Genomic DNA, 18,109 nt, shown 5'->3' with positions numbered 1-18,109 from the left:
ACCCGCAACCTCATGGTTCCTAGTCGGATTCGTTAACCACTGCGCCACGACGGGAACTCCTATAAACATTTTTTTATTAACATTTATCATGACATTTTTAGTTATGCTGTTTATATATTAGTACATGTAATAATTACTGTAGATGTCTTCATTATTATAGAGATTAGTATAAAAGATTTAGTAATCTTAACTCAGTATACAATAAAAATTAATAAAAAGTTATGTGACGTTTATATGGTCCTTATTTAGTTACGACTTGTGTACTTTACATATTTAAAAAGTTTTCCTTTTTAGATTTTTGTTGTCTTGTTAGAATAAAATGAAATCTTCACCTAATAGTTAATTGTTCTCTGACAGTCACACATCAGACATCATTAACCAGAGCTCCTCTGTTAGACCTCAGCTGATCTAGGCCTTAGAGGTCTAGAGAAACTGCCGTTTTATAGTGGAACTAACTGCTTTACATTAGCAAACCATGCATTGGTCCTATGTTCTTGGTGCTGTTCAATATGTTTGCTTTTTTAAAGTTATAGCTCACATTTTTTATTTATTTTTTGTCTTTTTGTCTTTTTTAGGGCCTCACCCGTGGCATATGGAGGTTCCCAGGCTAGGGGTCTAATGGGAGCTGTTGCTGCTGGCCTACGCCAGAGCCACAGCAACACCAGATCCGAGCCATGTCTGCAACCTACATCACAGTTCATGGCAACGCCGGATCCTTAACCCACTGAGCAAGGCCAGGGATCGAACCTGAAACCTCATGGTTCCTAGTCAGATTGGTTAACCACTGAGCCACGAAGGGAACTCCCAGCTCACATTATTTTTTAATTAAGCCTAAAACTGATTATATTAAAGAAGATTTTCCAAAACATTTTCAAGGATTTCAAGGAGACAGAAAAATTAGAACAAATGTTCTAGAGTCTTGTGGGCCTCAAAATGCTTGGTCTTATTAATTAAAATTTAGAATGTTGCATATTATTATATGGTTCTCATCTTAGGCATTCCATAGTTGTTGGAAGTCTTTCTGCTTTTATAAAATTGACTCTGGTTTCCTCTTTCTCTCGCTGTCCTTTCTCTCACTTGAGCAGACCACGTCTGGACTGAAGTCTATTCCCCTTCTCAGCAGCGCTGGCTGCACTGTGACCCCTGTGAAGATGTCTGCGACAAGCCCCTCCTCTATGAAATAGGGTGGGGCAAGAAGCTGTCCTATGTCATCGCATTTTCTAAAGATGAGGTAGCTCCTATGAGAAAAAAATGTTTTCTAAGCATCAGATTATTTTTCCTTTTTTGATAGCTTTTGAAGGTATAGTTGACATAAAATAAGCAGCGTGTATTTAAAGTGGACAACTTAATAAATGTTGTCCTCTGTATTCACCCATGGAATCACCTTTGCAATTGAGGTAGTGAGCACATTCCTTATCCCTTGAGTTCTGCATTATCCTTTCTTGCCCTTCTCCAGACAGCCACAAACTTACTTTCTGAGACTATAGATTAATATGCATTTCTAAAGTTTTATATGAATGGAATCACATGTACTCCTTTTGATTGAGGGGGGATCGTTTTGCTCAGCATAATTATTTTGAGATTCACCCTTGTTTTTTCCTGTATCAGTAGTTGATTCTTTTCATTGTATGAATGGACCATAGTTTGTTTATCCATTTGCCTGTTGATGGACATTGGGATATTTTCCAGTTTTACTATGTCAAATAAAGTTGCTATGAACATTGAGGGACAAGTCTTCATATGGGTATATGCTTTCTTTTCCCTTTGTTAAATGCCTGAAATGGAATGACCGAGTCATATTATAGGTGTATGTCTTAACTTTTTTTTTTTTTTTTAATCTTTTTAGGGTCACACACACAGCATATGGAAGTTTCCAGGCTAGGGGTTGAATCAGAGCTACAGCTGCTGGACTACACTACAGCTACAGCAACATAGGATCTGAGCCACGTCTGAGACCTACACCATAGCTCACAGCAACGCCGGATTCTTAACCCACTGAGTGAGGCTGGGGATCCAACCTGCGTCCTCATGAATACTAGTCAGGTTCGTAATGCACTGAGCCACAACGGGAATTCCAGTGTCTTTTTAAGTAACTGCTAAACTGTTTTCCAAAGGGATGGTGCCATTTTAGCTTCTCACCAGCAGTATGTGAGGATTCTCAGTTTCTCCATATTCCTCCTAATAGTGTGGTCTGACTTTCTCATTTTCACCCTTTTGATAGATAAGTGGTGGTATTGCATTGTGGTTTCATTTATATTTCCCTAAGGATGAATATTGAGCATTCTTTTATGTGCTTATTTGTCATCCATTTGTCTGCTTTGCACATTTTTTAAAATTGGGTTCATTTTCTTGTTGGGTCTTTGAGAGTTCTTTATGTATTCTGAATACAAGTTCTTTTTCAAATTATGTTTTGCAAAGACTTTCTCCCTGTTTGTGGCTTGGCTTTTTATTCTCCCAGTGATTTTTGAAGAGAAGAAATTGATGAAGTCCACTTAATCAAATTGTTATTTTATGGATCTTGCTTTTTTTTTTTTTTTGTCTTTTTGCCTTTTTGCCTTTTCGCCATTTCTAGGGCTGCACCCACGACATATGGAGGTTCCCAGGCTAGGGGTTGAATCGGAGCTGTAGCCACAGGCCCACGCCAGAGCCACAGCAACGCGGGATCCGAGCCGCGTCTGCAACCTACACCACAGCTCACGGCAACGCCGGATCGTTAACCCACTGAGCAAGGCCAGAGATCAAACCCGCAACCTTGTGGTTCCTAGTCAGATTTGTTAACCACTGCGCCACGACAGGAACTCCCCGATCTTGCTTTTTGATGTTATATCTAAGAGATGTTTACCTAGCCCAAGCCAAAAGGACTTTCTCCCACATTTTCTTTTAAAAGTCTGTAGTTGTAGTTTTACATTTGTGTTTTTGAGCCATTTGTGGTTAATTCTTATATGTAGTCCAAGGTGTGAATTGAAATTATTTTGCATACAGATAACAAATTGTTTTAGAACCACTAGTTGAAAAAATTATCCTTTCTCCATTGAATTATCTTTGCATCTTTGTTAAAAATCAGTTCCAGGAAGTTCCCTGGTGGTGTAGCAGTTAGGGGCCCGTGTTTTCTCTGCTGTAGAGCAGGTTCAGCCCCTGGCCTGGGAATTTTCATATGCCATAGCCCAAAAAAAAAAAAAATCTGTACTATATTTATGTACATTTATAATTTATATGTTCAACACAATAAAAATGGAGTTTTGTTGAATTTTGTGAAATCAGCTAAATGTTCTGAAAATTTCATCTCGTATTCAGTCTTTCTTGGAAGTGTACCAATTAGAAAATAAATTAAAAAACATATTCTCTAATTTTTTTAGCAGATTTTTAAACTTCAAAGGATAGCATTTAAAAAATTCTGTTTAAGAATTGCATGCATTCTAGGTATTTAGCAATCAAGGCTGATGGTTGTAATCTTATTAAATATTTATATCCTATAATTCGAGGTGGTTGATGTCACTTGGCGATATTCTTGTAAACATGAAGAGGTAATCTCCAGAAGAACTAAAATTAAAGAAGAGTTACTTCGAGAAACTATTAATGGACTTAATAAGCAGGTATGTGATGGGCATTTGTCATTTTTGCGGGAACATTTGCGATTTCTTTTATACAATGAAAAAATAGCCATTTTTTAACCCATTGAAGTTCCTAAAGTAGTAGCATTATTTTGGAAACAAAAATATTTAAGTGTATTAAATGTCTTTTTGTTCTTTGAAAATCTCCTTGAGAACTCATTTTAAATATTGTGGGAGGTTTTTATTTCTGCATTAAATTGTCATATCTCAAAGTTTAGTGAAACAATGTCTCAATTTGTTTAATACTCCATGTAAAATGTATGTTGTCTTATTTTTTGAAGTAAAGGAGTCTTGAGTTATAATTACACACACATCCCCCTCCAAGTATGGAAATTTCTGAAACAAGGCACAGGAAATTATTAACAGTGACTATTTTTGAAAAGAGGAACTGGGGGTCCAAGAGGGAAGTTTCAGCTTTTATTTTTATACCCCTTTTGTAGTACTGAATTTTTTTTGCCGTGTGTGTGTATTTTCACGTTTTAAAAAACAACTAATTTTGCTTCTGGCAGGCAGTTAGAATAGGGTCAATCACCTTACAGTGACTGAGATTCAAGGTGAGTTGTCTTGTACTGGGATTTCACCTTACTTATAGTGTATAGCCCTTCCGAGATCTGAGGCTGAAAACCTAGGGTATTACTTGAGCTCCAGCAATTTACTCCCCAGCACTGACAATTCTGCTTCAAACTCTGCTTTGCATTTCAGCTCCCTGGCCTGATTTGAGCTTGGCTCCTCGTGCCACTATTGGCAGAAAGGGAGGAGAGGTGCAGTTCAGGTCAACTCAGTTTATTTCTTCCCTTGGAATCTTAGCTTCTTCGGTTTGAGCTACTTTGGTAGCTCTCTGTTACACTCAAGCAAGTGTTGGGGTGTCTGTGTGTGTTGTCCACTGCTGTCCTTGCCTTTCTCAGCAGGACAGTTGGTCTGACACAAGCTAGTCTATCACATCCAGAAACAGAAGCTGCTGCCTCTCTTTTAAATCTAGGCCAGTAAAGGGCATGGAAAGTTGGATGTGGGTGTTAAGTGATTGCTTAACATAAAATTTGTAAAACTATTTTACATTTCTACAGTGTCCTTTCTATTTTCCAAATATGTATATGGTTGAAAATAAAGTTGGTTCTTTTAAGATCCCATTACAATCCGAATGTCTTAATGACATTCATACTTAGAGATGGACCTCTCATTCTCCTGATCTTGACTTTTTTTTAACATGAATTACAGAGGCAAATATCTTTGTCAGAAAACAGAAGAAAAGAACTTCTCCAAAGGATAATTGTGGAGCTTGTTGAATTTATATCTCCCCGAAGCCCTAAGCCTGGAGAACTTGGCGGAAGGATATCTGGGTCCGTGGCCTGGAGAGTGGCCCGAGGAGAAATGGGTCCAGAGGTATTTAATTCATACAGATGATGATCTCACTTTTCTCACTTCCTTTCCTGTGCCATTCATGTACAGAAAAATGCACTGACCATGACCTTTCAATGAACTTTTCAGAGTGTTACGGAAAAATGTAAACATTTGAAGAGAACCAGTAATTGATCAACATAGTATAATTACATGAGTTAGCAAAGCAATTAAAGTGGCATTTTTTATTATTTTTCTTATGTAAATTTCTAGTACAGTATAACTTTTACTGAAGTGTATAAAAATGCACAAATTATATGTATACAGAGTAACAGATTTTCACAAATTGTGGTTCCTCATGTAACCACTGTCCAGATTAAGAAATAAACAACCAGGAAGTTCCTGTTGTGGCACAGCAGAAATGAATCCCACAGTATCCATGAGGATGTGGGTTTGATCCCTGGCCTTGCTCAGTGGGTTGGGGATCCAGCGTTGCCCAACCTCTGGTGTAGGTTGCAGATGCAGCTCAGATCTGGCATAGCTGTGGCTGTGGTGTAGGCCAGCAGCTGTAGCTCCAGTTTGACTCTTGGTCTGGGAAATTCCATATGCCGCAATTGAAGCCCTAAAAAGCAAAACAAAAAGAAGAAAGAGTCAACCAGACATCAGAAATAACCAAAGTTCCCTTCCAATCAGTGCCTTTCACCCCCAGAGTGACCATTGTCCTGGCTTTTAACATCATGGACTAGTTTTATCTGTTCTTTATGTAAATGAAATCTTATAGAATATACTCTTTTGTTGATGATTTCTTTCTTTTAACATTACTTAGATTCATGCTTGTTGCTGCATGTTTGTAATAATTTATTCTCATTGCTATATAATATTCCACTGTGTAAATATACTATGATTTATCCATGGTAGTATTGGGTACTTGGGTTGTTTGTCAGTTTTGGTTAAAAATGATGCTACTCTGCTATTCCCAATAGCCAAGATATAGAAACAACCTAAATATCTATCAACAGATGAATGGATTAAGAGGATGTGGATTAAGAGTTCACATTATGGCTCAGTGGGTAAAGAACCCAGTATTGTCTCTGTGAGGATGTGGGTTCAGTCTCTGGCTTGGCTCAGTGGGTTAAGAAGCTGGCATGCCACAAGCTCTGGCAGAGTTTGCAGATATGGTTCGGATCTGGTGTTGCCATTGCCATGGCATAGGCTCCAGCTGCAGCTCCAATTTGACCCCTGGCCCAAGAACTTTCATATGCTGCAGGTACAGCCATAAAAAGGAAAAGAAAAAAAAAAAATGTGCAATGTACAATGGAATATTACTCAGCATAGAAAAATGAAATAATGCCATTTGCAGCAACATGGATGCAACTAGACATTATCATACTAAGTGAAGTCAGAAAGAGAAGGGCAAATACCATATGATATTATGTATATGTAGGATATAAAAAAAGATACTCGGAGTTCCCGTCGTGGCGCAGTGGTTAATGAATCCGACTAGGAACCATGAGGTTGCGGGTTCAGTCCCTGCCCCTGCTCAGTGGGTTAATGATCCGGCGTTGCCGTGAGCTGTGGTGTAGGTTGCAGACGCGGCTCGGATCCCGCGTTGCTGTGGCTCTGGCATAGGCCAGTGGCTACAGCTCCGATTCGACCCCTAGCCTGGGAACCTCCATATGCCACGGGAGCGGCCCAAAGAAATAGCAAAAAGACAAAAAAAAAAAAATAAAATAAAATAAAATAAATAAATAAATAAATAAAATTAAAAAAGATACAAATGAATCTATTTACAAAACAGACAAAAATAGAAAACAAACGGTTACACAAAGGGGAAGCAGGACCATAAGTTAGGAATGTGGGATTAAGAGATACATTACTGTACATAAAATGGATAACCAATAAGGACCCACTGTATAGCACAGGGAACTATATTAATATCTTATAATAACCTATAATATAAAAAAAATCTGGAAAAGAATATGTATAACTGAATCACTTTGCATTATACCTGAAACTAACACAATATCAACTATACTTCAATTTTTTAAAAAAATTGTAGAGTTCCCTAGTGGCCTAATGGGTTAAGGATCCACTCTTGTCACCGCTGTGGTGCAGGTTCAATCCCTGGCCCGGGAACTTCTGCATGGTGTGGACATGGCAAAAAAAATTGTGCTGCTGTGAAGGTACACAGACATATTTTCAGTAAATGTGTATGTGTGTTTTAGATAGGTACATATTTAGGAGCTGAATAGCTGGATCACAGAGTAGTAGGCTGTTCATACATACATACATGGAGTATGTTCAGCTTTAGCGAATGCTGCCAAACAATTTTCTAAAGTGGTTATGCCAGTTTACACTCTCCCTACAATTAAATGAGATTTTCCTACATCTTCGTAGTTTCTTATCTTTTTCATGTTAATGTTTCTGGATGGTATATAGTAGATTGTGGTTTTAAATTTGCATGTTGATGCTTACTAATGAAGTAGAATGTCTGTTCTTTAAAATTTTGGATATCCTCTTTTGTGAAGTCGTATTCGGTGCTATGAAAATGCTGTAAAGTACAGTGGGGAAAAAAATAGAATCTAGGTAGTTCAGCTAATGAACGTGTTTATTTCTTATCACATACTTGCATACATCCGGTTTTGGCTAGAAATTGTTATTGGTACGAGTACTATTATGTGGTCAGACTTATTCTAAGATATAATCCCTTGATTAATCTCCCCAAATTAAATAATGAACAATGGAAATATAATTTCTAGAGTTAGGAGCTAGCTGAAAAGCAATGTGCTCTGTAATGGACATTAATACAATAGACTGTCCTTAGCCCTTAGTGACCTTAAAATTGACTCACTAGAAGGGATTTAATATAAATATCTAAGAAGATATGTAATGAAAAATGCTTGAAAGGAAAATAATCCGTCACAATAGCAATATCAAACAGTTCAAAACTGTTTCATATCTTACTTTTTCTACTTGTTTATTTGTTTTGCTTTTTTTTAGGGCTGTACCCACTGCATATGGAGGTTCCCAGGCTAGAGGTCAAATTGGAGCTACGGCTGCCAGCCTATGCCACAGCCACAGCAATGCAGGATCTGAGCCACGTCTGTGACCTCCACCACAGCTTACGGCAACGCCGGATCCTTAACCCACTGAGTGAGGCCAGGGATCAAACCCACAACCTCATGGTTGCTAGTCGAATTCGTGTCTGCTGCACCATGATGGGAACTCCTATATCTGCTTTTTCTAAATTTGCCATTGTTACAACTTATTTCTCTAATAAAGGAGTATGTCCCAAAGGGATGAATTATCCCTGATAAACTTTATTTTTTCATCTATCCCATCATCTTTAGCACTAGAAGTGTTGATTCAGCCATAGAATTATAAGATCTAAATTCAACAAATAATTCAGATCACTGCTGATACAGCACAAGTTACAAGTATAAATCTAAATGAAGCCCATTGAAAAGAGCTAATGTAATTCACAGCTGTGTTCAATTTAAAACATGAGTATTTAAGTCTTCATTTTCTTTTTATGGACGAGTGTGCTTCCTCTTGCATGGCACATAAGTTGATTAAACTTTAAAAATATGATTTGGGTCATATACCCATATTGTTTTCCCTTTTGAAAAAATTTTTAATTTCTAAATTTCTGGAGACCATAGGGCCATGGATTAAGTGTCTGTGCTAAAAAATTAGGGAACTATACCTTGAAGTCAAGTGAAAAAAGAAACATTGGTGATACCATTTTCAGAAAGAAAATTTTTATCTTAATCTTAGATTTTAAAGCATTTGTGAAATATTGTTATAAATGATATGTTCAACAACACATTTTTCTTTTCCATTTGATAATTAGTTATACTTGGTAAAATAGTAGATAGTGTTAATTTAAAATCTTAATTCCATTTGGTTTATGTCAGCACTCTCAATATCTTTGATAAAGAAGAGAAGAATGGGAAAGTATTGTTACGTGCTTATTCTAAAGTTAAGCATAATTCATAGTTAGAAAGTCATCTTCTAAAAATAATAAGCTGCTTTTTTTTTAACCTTATCTTCTTGGCAGTAATATTCACAAATCTAAGGAATTATCTTTTTATTCTTACATTTATAAATTTATCTTTCTATCTCTAAGATGTTTTATGTTGTACATATTGATTCTTATACATTTCAAGTTTTTGTATTATTTGATATCTAGTTCCCAATGTTTAACAAAAAATGGTTTACCTACTATCTTGATTAATTAGTAAAAAGCAAGATGTTGGCACAGACTAGAGCATGGTTCTCAGTGGTAGATAATTTTGCCTTCCAAGGAGACATTTGGCAACATCTGGGGACATTCAGGGTGCTTCATCTGAGAGGAGAGATACCACTGGCATCTGGTGGGTGGAGGCCAGGGATGCTGCCAGACAACCTGCAGTGCACAGGGCAGCCCCTGCCAGGAGGAGTTACCTGACCCACAGCGCTGCTGTGCTCATGTTTAAGGAAGAGGGGACACTGTGACAGTGGCACATAAAGATGTAGGATATCGTCTTTGTCAAGCTTTAGATTCACTCAGCGATTTCAGGGGACTCTTTTACATTAAAGTAAACATTGATTTATTTTGTAATAGAATGCAAAATTTGTATGGAATTTTAAGGTGAAACATGAGCTTTTGTAGCAGATTTCACAGGTGCAGAAAACTGTTTGCAGCTGTACCTCCTAGCTTCAGTTATCAGGAAAGGATACTGGTAAAATGGCTTTTAGCTAAGGCCCAAAGAATGAGAAACAGTCAAGCATATGGCAAGTAGAAAGCAGCATTCCAAACAGAGGGAAGGGCTTGTGTCAAGGCCCCAAGGCAGGAACAAGCTGGGCACTTTTAAGTAACTAAGGGAAAAGTAACATTGTAGGAGTGTAGAGGTAGAAGGGAAGAGTGAAGTGAGACCTGGTGGAAGAAGCAGGCAGGGGACTGCCGTGTAGGGGTTAGAGTTGCAGCACTGTAGGAAGTCAGTGGAATGAGATAAGCAAGAAAGTGATGTATCCCACTTCACATTTTTAACAGTCCCTTTCATTGCTATGTGGAGTGCTTAAGTCTTGAAAGCTAGGGAGTTCCCATTCGACTAGTATCCACAAGGATTCAGGTCTGATCCCTGACCTCGCTCAGTGGGTTAAGGATCCAGCTTTGCCATGACCTGTGGTGTAGGTTGCAGATGGGGCTCAGATCCAGCATTGCCGTGGCTGGGGTGTAGGCCGGTGGCTACAGTTCCAATTTGACCCCTAGCCTGAGAATCTCCATATGCCATGGATGTGGCCCTAAAAAGACCAAAAAAAAAAAAAAAGAGAGAGAGAGAGAGAGGGAGTTGAAAGCTGAGAGTCAATTTAGGAAGCAATTACAATAGTCCAGTTTAAGGTGGTGGTGGTAGGGGTGGAACTGAATTCTTGTTGACACAGAATCACAAAAGTATAAGTCAGAGCTACATTTTTTATTTCTTGTTTTCTGTCTAGTAATGTTCGGTGCTTAGCATTGCACTGATCATATTTAACCTATAAAATGTTTCCCAAATTTTTCAATAGCACCAATTTTTCATTTTGAAGTTGAAGAAACCTCTTAACCACTATACATAGGAGTACCTCTTTTGTGTAGCTATTTTCTATTATGTTGAAGAACTAATTCTGCTTTCCTTTTAAGAGTAAAGAAATCCTGTTCATCCCCTCTGAAGAAGAGAAGATTTCTAAGCAGCTCCACCTTTGCTACAATACTGTAAAAAATCATTATGTCCGAGTTTCAAGTAATAACCGAATTCTTGATGGATGGGAGAATGGTGTGTGGAAAATGGAATCCATATTCAGAAAAGTTGAAACAGACTGGAACATGGTAACAATGCATGAAACTGTTTAAAACCTAGTCATTGATTAAACCATGGACTTCATTTTTCAGCTGTGTGTAATGTAAAAAATGATACCAAAATTACTTTTAGTAATCTCTAAACTTGTAAAAGAAAATCCTGCTCCCAACATTTAATCAAAAGTCCATTAGAAGTTTGTGTGTTTATATCAAGGAAGTATCCATTTTCATCAAAGAGGCAGGATTTAGTTCTTTTATGGGGAAAAATAAGTCTATGACCAACCTTATGGCAAGTTTTTACGTAAATATATAGAGTATGTTGTTATCCAGTTCCTTCATGGGTATATATTGATTGCCTACTGAAAGGCAAACTGTTAGGGACTATGGCAGATTTAGTCTACAGTCCCAAGAGCCAACCATCTCCCGTGCTTTCCTTTCATAAGAATGTGGATGATCATGTAGCAATATTGGTTACTTTGTCTCTGTGTCTTAAAAAACAAAGAAAGAAAGGGATGCTAGGACTGTAGTAGCTCATTATAGCAACTTGTACATTGTTGTCACATGTCATCTGTAACAATAAGATTTGCTTTTAAACTGCCCTACCCCTTAGACAGACAGGGAAAATAAGCTCAGAGCTACTCACATAACTTCAGCAGACCTACCACATTGTCAGTAAATTTCATTGGAGTGAATGAACTCACCAAGTGAAGAGTGAGAAGGGAAGTTGTTCCCTGGTAAGACATACCCCAGTAGTTTTAAAAAGTGAGGCACAGAGAGTTCCCTGGTGGTGCAGTGGGTTTAGGATCTTGTTTTGTACTGCTGTGGCACAGGTTCAGTCCCTGCCCGGAAATTTCTGCTTGCCATGGGCACAGCCAATAAATAAATAAATACATAAATTTTTAAAAAAAGGTCACAGATTGAGCTGCTGGTGTTTAGGAGCATCCTTATCTTGTGCTAGGAACTGATCAGACTAGAGACATTCAAAGATAAAGTCCTTTCTTTCTGTTTTGTTCCCCATAGGTTTTGGCTCTAAACTTATCTTGGTGCTTATTTTGACTATCTTTTTTGCATTAAGCCAAGAATAATTTATAGGATTATTGAGATTGTAGATATAGGAATTTTCTTCTTCGGTTAAAAGAAGGGCATATAAAACAAGATAAGAGTTAAAATTTCAAGATGTGTGTATCTGTAATTGACTATCTGGTTGATAAGAGAGGATGATTTTCTGGAAGACTATCTTTACCTTAAAAATTACTTTGAACAGGTAGTTCCCATCATGGTGCAGAAGAAACGAATCTGACCAGGAACCATGAGGTTGCAGGTTCGATCCCTGGCCTCACTCAGTGGGTTAAGGATCTGGTATTGCCATGAGCTGTGGTGTAGGTCACAGACGTGGCTCAGATCTGGCATTGCTGTGGCGTGGTGTAGGCTGGCAGCTGTAGCTCTGATTCTACCGCTAGCCTGGGAACCTCCATATGCCGTGGGTGTGGTCCTAAAAAGCAAAAAAATAAAATAAAAATAAAAAATCTCTCTGAACAGAAAGCAGATAGGATAGACACGGTATTTATCCAAGGACTAGTCTGTGCTTGCTGAACTAGTGAAAAAAGCATGACACCTTTCTAACTGTAGTCCTGTTGGAGAAAACAGTGATGTGCTGAAGAATAGGTCTAGTCTACGGCTTATTCTTGGTCCTGTTCATGCGTTTGTTCATCTGCAAACCAGTACTGAGTGCCTGTCCTGCCAGGCGCTGCCTGTCATCAGCTGCATGGTAAGAACATGAAGATGCTGTTTCTGCCCTCACAATCTAACAGAGGACGCTAAAGCTTAGCCGTCTTGGCCACAATGCTGAGTGCTATGATAAGGACATCAGCACGTTGCTATAGCAACACGGGGTGTGGCTAAGTAGCCCTGGCATGGGAGCTAGGCAAAGCCCCACAGAGCAGGTAATACTGGACATGGAGAGAAGAGTAGGTGTTCTGAGTAGGTGTTTGTAAGCAGGGGAGCTACAGGGCAGCATGTGAGGTGCAAAGGGTATATTGTATGAGGAGGCTTTAAATAATGTAGATGAGGTGTGAGGGCCATTCCTACAACACAGGTGCCTACTCAAGTAAAGTTTCTGCCTTCACATACTTTTACAAAGGGTACCTTAAATTAAAAAAAGCTTAATGACTCCATTTCCAGTTAAAATATTTAGTATTAAATGAAAAGTACCAGAATTGTGACTACACTTGTAGAGACTAGTAAAAATAACTCTTATTGGGAAATAACAATTAAAAAAAAAAAAAACTTTACCAACAACAGGGGAAAAAATAAATAACTCTGAAGTAATATATTGCCATTAAAATGTGAAATTTTCACCTAAGTTAGTATTATCAGTTATGTTCTAGGATGCCCCCAATTAGGGAGTCTCTAAATCCACTATAAAGTAGGAGTTTGTTTTGCACCACACCTTTCCTCAGTATCTCCAGCCTGGACATTTAGAATAGATTCTTACCCTCTCAAGCAGGTAGTCTCCCAGGAGCAGAGAGAAGAACTAAATTTTACTGCTTAGCAGATACATTGTTCAGGAGTGTATGAATTTGAAGGGAGTATAAAAAGCTAAATCAGGAGTCTACTTGTTAGGAGGCAAGTAATAACACTTTGATAAAAGTGATGTGTTTTTTTCTTTTTAGGGCCACACCTATGGCATATGGAGGCTCCCAGGCTAGGGACTGAATTGGACCTGCAGCTGCCAGCCTACACCATAGCCACAGCAAAGCTAGATCCTTAATGCACTGAGTGAGGCCAGGGATCAAACCCGCATCCTCGTAGATACCAGTTGGGTTCATAACCCACTGAGCCACAGTAAGAACTCCCTGACAAAAGCGGTGTTAACAGCTTCCTGACTCATCCATCTGCATTGTCTTGGTCCCTTCAAAGATGTCCTCCACACTGTAGCCAAAAAAAATTTTCAAAATACCATAAATGAAGGAGTTCCCATCGTGGCTCAGTGGTTAACAAACCCATGAGGATTCAAGTTCAATCCTAGCCTTGCTCAGTGGGTTAAGGCTCTGGTGTTACCTTGAGCTGCAGGTTGCAGACATGGCTCAGAGCCCATGTTGCTGTCGCTGTGGTGGAGGCCAGCGGCTACAGCTCTGATTCAACTCCTAGCCTGAGAACCTCTATATGTCATGGATGTGGTCCTGATAAGACAAAAAAATCCCATTTGCTACTGAGTAAACTTAGGGTAAGAAAAAAAGCAGTTCAAATCTCGTCTGTGCCCTGGCCTTGCACAGGCTCCTCACTTGCTCTCTGCTTTGAAGCTGCCCTGCCCTGCTCCCCCTCTCCACAGAGTCTCTTTTCTTTGCCTTTTGTTAGATTAACTTATTCTTATCCTTAGAAATTGGTGTAAGCCTCATCCCTTCTGGTCTTAGCCAGCTGGCTCCTTTTTCCCCTTGCCTGACTCACTGCACGCTCTGTATCCCCTTCCTGACCTGTGTTCTAATATGTGTGAGAAGAGATCTGCCTCTCTCCTACTAGACTGTAAATGTTTCCTGGGCAGACCCCTTGATATTTCTGGTCACTTTGGTACTCTCAATATTCTTACATTATAGCGCATAGTAAAGGTATTAGTAGAGATTGATGGGTATGAAAAAGAATGATTGCATGTATATGGCATAAATTCTGCACCACCCTTGGGCTATGTTGAGCCACCATAGGTACTCTCTCTTTGTTCAGACTGTGTCCCTTGAATGTTTTTAGAAACTTTGCATTTTTGAGCAGTTTTATCATTCCCTTTGTCACTAGAGTCATTTTAGCACTTTTGGTGCGTGGCATTATGTCCAGAATTGATTCACTCAGTCATTCAGCTGACATGCTCGGCACTTAAGATGTAATGGTAAGTGAGTAAGACAAACCCAAGGGAGCATGGACTTGTGTAGGTGGAAGACACATGGGCCAACTGTTGATATTAGTGAGGTGAGTGCTGGAAGGATATGGTCTGTGTGTGAGATGGAAGGAAGAGCCACTGTCTCGAGTCAGAGAGACCTTGCAGAAGAAGCGATTATCTGAGTGGGCTTTTGGAGGATGTAACAGAGGGAGAGGTCTCAGAGTGGGGACAGGATGTGGGCATGAGAGGTAGTGTGTGCAAACGCACCAAAGTGAGGAACATCTGGCACGTGTAGAGAAGAGGAAGTAGTAGAGCGTATGAGGGAAAACAAGTGGGAAATAAGACCAGAGGGGTGAACAGTTAGTTGTCAGGCCCCAGGGCCTTTGATGACCTCACAGTGACCCAATAGGAAGCCAGGCAGGAGTTCAGGCAAAGGAAGAACATGCTCACCCTAGTGATCCAGAGGCTGCAAAGGGAATAAATGGGAAGCATAGTCTAGAAGGATTTAAGTAGAGTGGGAACACCTGAGTTGGACTTCAATGAGCAAATGGAAAAACCGAAGATAAAATACATGAGCAAGAACAGTTTACCAGCACTGCGTTAAAAATTCTAGAAATATAGCTGCACTGCTAGAGATCTGTGGGAATGACTGCATGGTGTCTGCTGTATGGTGGATTTACTTAGAGTTCATCTTGGCAGCCTTAGCAGAATATTAGTTTTAAAAGCATTCTCAAGAACAGCTTCAAACCGTACAGTAAAGAGTGACCTCCAGGAGACCGTAGCAGCAGAGTGACTAGTCTGGCACATGAATAGAAAATCTTTAAGTGAAGATCTTCCTGAGAATGTGAAGTACAGAAAGAAGGGTGATGTTCCACTTGTGTTGAGTCTTGAAATAGTGGTCACAGCCACACCCCAAAGGATGAGTTTCATCTGTGTAAGTTGTGAGCAGTGTAACTTAGACCTGAAACCACAGATGCACAGGTGTTGTGCCAGTGCACACAGATTGTGGTGTGCCGTTTTGTCCTTACAGGTGCTAGGAAGGGATCTACCTATGAATTTAAAAAGCCAACAGGCAAACATTTGTTTAAGATAAATCAAGATGTTATGAACAATCAACAGTTACAAAAAAAAGTTTTTCCCCCCTTTAGAGCAAACAGTTGACTATTTGAGAGGTTATAATTTTTTTTCCTCCTAAATAAATTACTGGTTCTATTGGTTTTATACCTAGATGGGACCACAGTTGGAGGTTTATGTAACTCCTGTTGTTTTGGTACATTTCAAATTACCAAACTGAGTATACATATTTTGGTAACATCCTACCACCTCCAAAAACGCTGAGTTCAGTAAGTTGGTTAAAATGATATGGGAGTTCCTGTTGTGGCGCAGTGGAAAGGAATCCAACGAGGAACCATGAGATTGCAGATTTGATCCCTGGCCTCGCTCAGTGGGTTAAGGATCTGGAGTTGTCATGAGCTGTGGTGTAGGTTGCAGACACGGCCCAGATCCTGCACTGCTATGGCTATGGTATAGGCCAGCAGCTACAGCTCTAATTCAGCCACGGGGCTGGGAACCTCCATATGCTGCAAGTGAGGCCCTAAAAAGCAAAATAATAAATAAATGAGTAATTTAAAAAGTAGCAAACCAAAAAAAAAAAAAAAAATGCTGTAGACAAAATGGACTGTCATCAAAAGATTACATGAATTTTCAACATAAATAGGGTCTGTTTTATCTCCATATGCTGTTTCATTAGCCTGAGAGCTTTTATCTGCTCACATAACATGTAAAGTTTTATTTAAGCATATAAGAATTCAGCAATGAATTCCATCTTATCTTTTAACTTTTTGGAGGTAAAAACTAATTTAATACCTTTAGGACTTAAAAATGTTAATCTTAAGAGAAAGCAATTCTCAGACATGTTCAACAGCTATTTTAAACCTTCTATGACCCTTAAAAACAGTTCAGGCTAAGACTTACCTGATATAATCGAGGCAGTAGTTGGGTTAAACTAGAAATGTGAAGTTAACCTGACTTCAGCCTATCATATTTTATGCCCACACTTTTAGGGGGGGACATTTGAAACTATTGAGCTCTGAAAACACACAAGACATGGAAGACGTATATTGAGATATAAATTTAAATGTACTTATTTATCGTTTAAGATTACTTTCCTACAATCTTTTAATTTCTTCCAACCACCTTTCTTCCAGTAACCCCTCTGTTTGGCTCATCTTTTCCAGACACCCCTGTTACTAACCACTCCTTCAGAGGAGTAATTAAGTGTTGGGTAATCCCTTGATGCCCAGTAGCTTAGCAGAGGTGAAACTAACAGCTCCCCAGGTGTATTAGTGCAGCCCTAAGCCCTGGGTTTTGGGACAGACAGCTGTGATGAGTGTGTGGTAGGGGCACATGCACCAGAGAGGTGGTAGGGTGGGGTTGCTGGGCTTGAGTGGGGCAGGCACTCATCTAAGCTTGTTACACAGACAGCAGTGGCAATTAGACATATCTAAGGAGATTAAGTCATTTTCCTTGGAGAGTGAGTCCTTTATGGCTCAGTGATTCTAAAGATTCAAATTAAATTAGCTGACATTTAACCTGGAAGAAAACTAGCTATAGGTTGCCAAATGGCATAGAATATGAATAGAATATTAGCAGTGATTGACTTTTTACTTGATGACTGCAGACTAGAATGGCACAGAGTAGGATGTCCCCATGGCAGATGTGTTTCATGTGTTACTTTCAGCTATTTGCTCCTGAGAAGTAGAATAGGTATTTCGGGAAGAATGTGTGCATGCTTGTGCTGATTCCTAATACTTAAATACTGTTTATTAAATCCCATAAATCAGCCTGTGCCATCAGAGAGTTTATGGTTTGGTTAAGTTAGATAGTACAAGTGCACCTTGTATTTAAATAGTTACATTTGGAGGTCCCGTCTGGCACAGCAGAAACGAATCTGACTAGGAACCATGTGGTTGCGGGTTTGATCCCTGGCCTCGCTCAGTGGGTTAAGGATCTGGCATTGTGTGGCTGTGGCATAGGCCAGCAGCAGTAGCTCCAATTCGACCCCTAGCCTGGGAACATCCATATGCTGCGGGTGCAGCCCTACAAAGCCAAAAAAAAAAAAAAAAAAAAAAAAAAGAAAAGAAAGTTACATTTGGGTAAGGGAGTACTGGCAGTCAAGGTGGGACAAAATTCTGAAGGACCATGAAAACTAAGAGTTTGGATTTAATGCAAGAGGCAGGTACTTGTTGTATGTTCCAGACCAGGGAAATAATATGAAGGAAGTAGTATTTTTATTTAGGCAATTGCAGAAAGATGAGTGTAAAGTCCTGAGTGTAGTGGTAAGTGCAATATAAATGAGGAAAGTTGGTTTTTGTTTTTGTTTGTAAGACTTAGTTCAAAGAAGTGCATGGGTTTGAACATTAGGGATAAATGATTAAAGAGTCAGATTCTTAGGGACTTGAGCCTGGGTGAGTGCAG

At 39.2% G+C, this 18,109-nt stretch overlaps 1 protein-coding gene across 13 annotated transcripts in view; it reads left to right on the top strand.

Moving 5' to 3' along the window:
- The window catches only part of NGLY1 (N-glycanase 1), a 69,017-nt gene that overhangs the window by 48,860 nt on the left and 2,048 nt on the right, over positions 1-18,109 (top strand). For 10 of the 13 annotated variants that reach the window (XM_084987254.1, XM_084987253.1, XM_084987250.1 and 7 more), the window contains 4 exons: positions 1,086-1,231; positions 3,483-3,593; positions 4,827-4,991; positions 10,609-10,794. In XM_084987254.1, coding sequence (XP_084843380.1) covers positions 1,086-1,231; positions 3,483-3,593; positions 4,827-4,991; positions 10,609-10,794 — 608 coding nt within the window. Of the gene's footprint in view, positions 1-1,085; positions 1,878-2,603; positions 3,594-4,826; positions 5,345-8,109; positions 10,259-10,608; positions 12,079-13,547; positions 17,901-18,109 lie in introns of those variants that run through there. The other 3 variants (XR_014822518.1, XR_014822520.1, XR_014822519.1) reach the window with 3 other exon arrangements.

The sequence above is a fragment of the Sus scrofa genome, chromosome 13 (genome assembly GCF_054392235.1).
Source record: "Sus scrofa isolate SSC_HxYL_T2T_F1_AM1 chromosome 13, Sscrofa_HxYL_maternal_Yorkshire_Landrace_v2.0, whole genome shotgun sequence".
NCBI classification, from domain to species: Eukaryota; Metazoa; Chordata; class Mammalia; order Artiodactyla; family Suidae; genus Sus; species Sus scrofa.
Note: the sequence above shows the minus strand (reverse complement) of the source record. Positions and strands in the feature narration are given on the sequence as shown.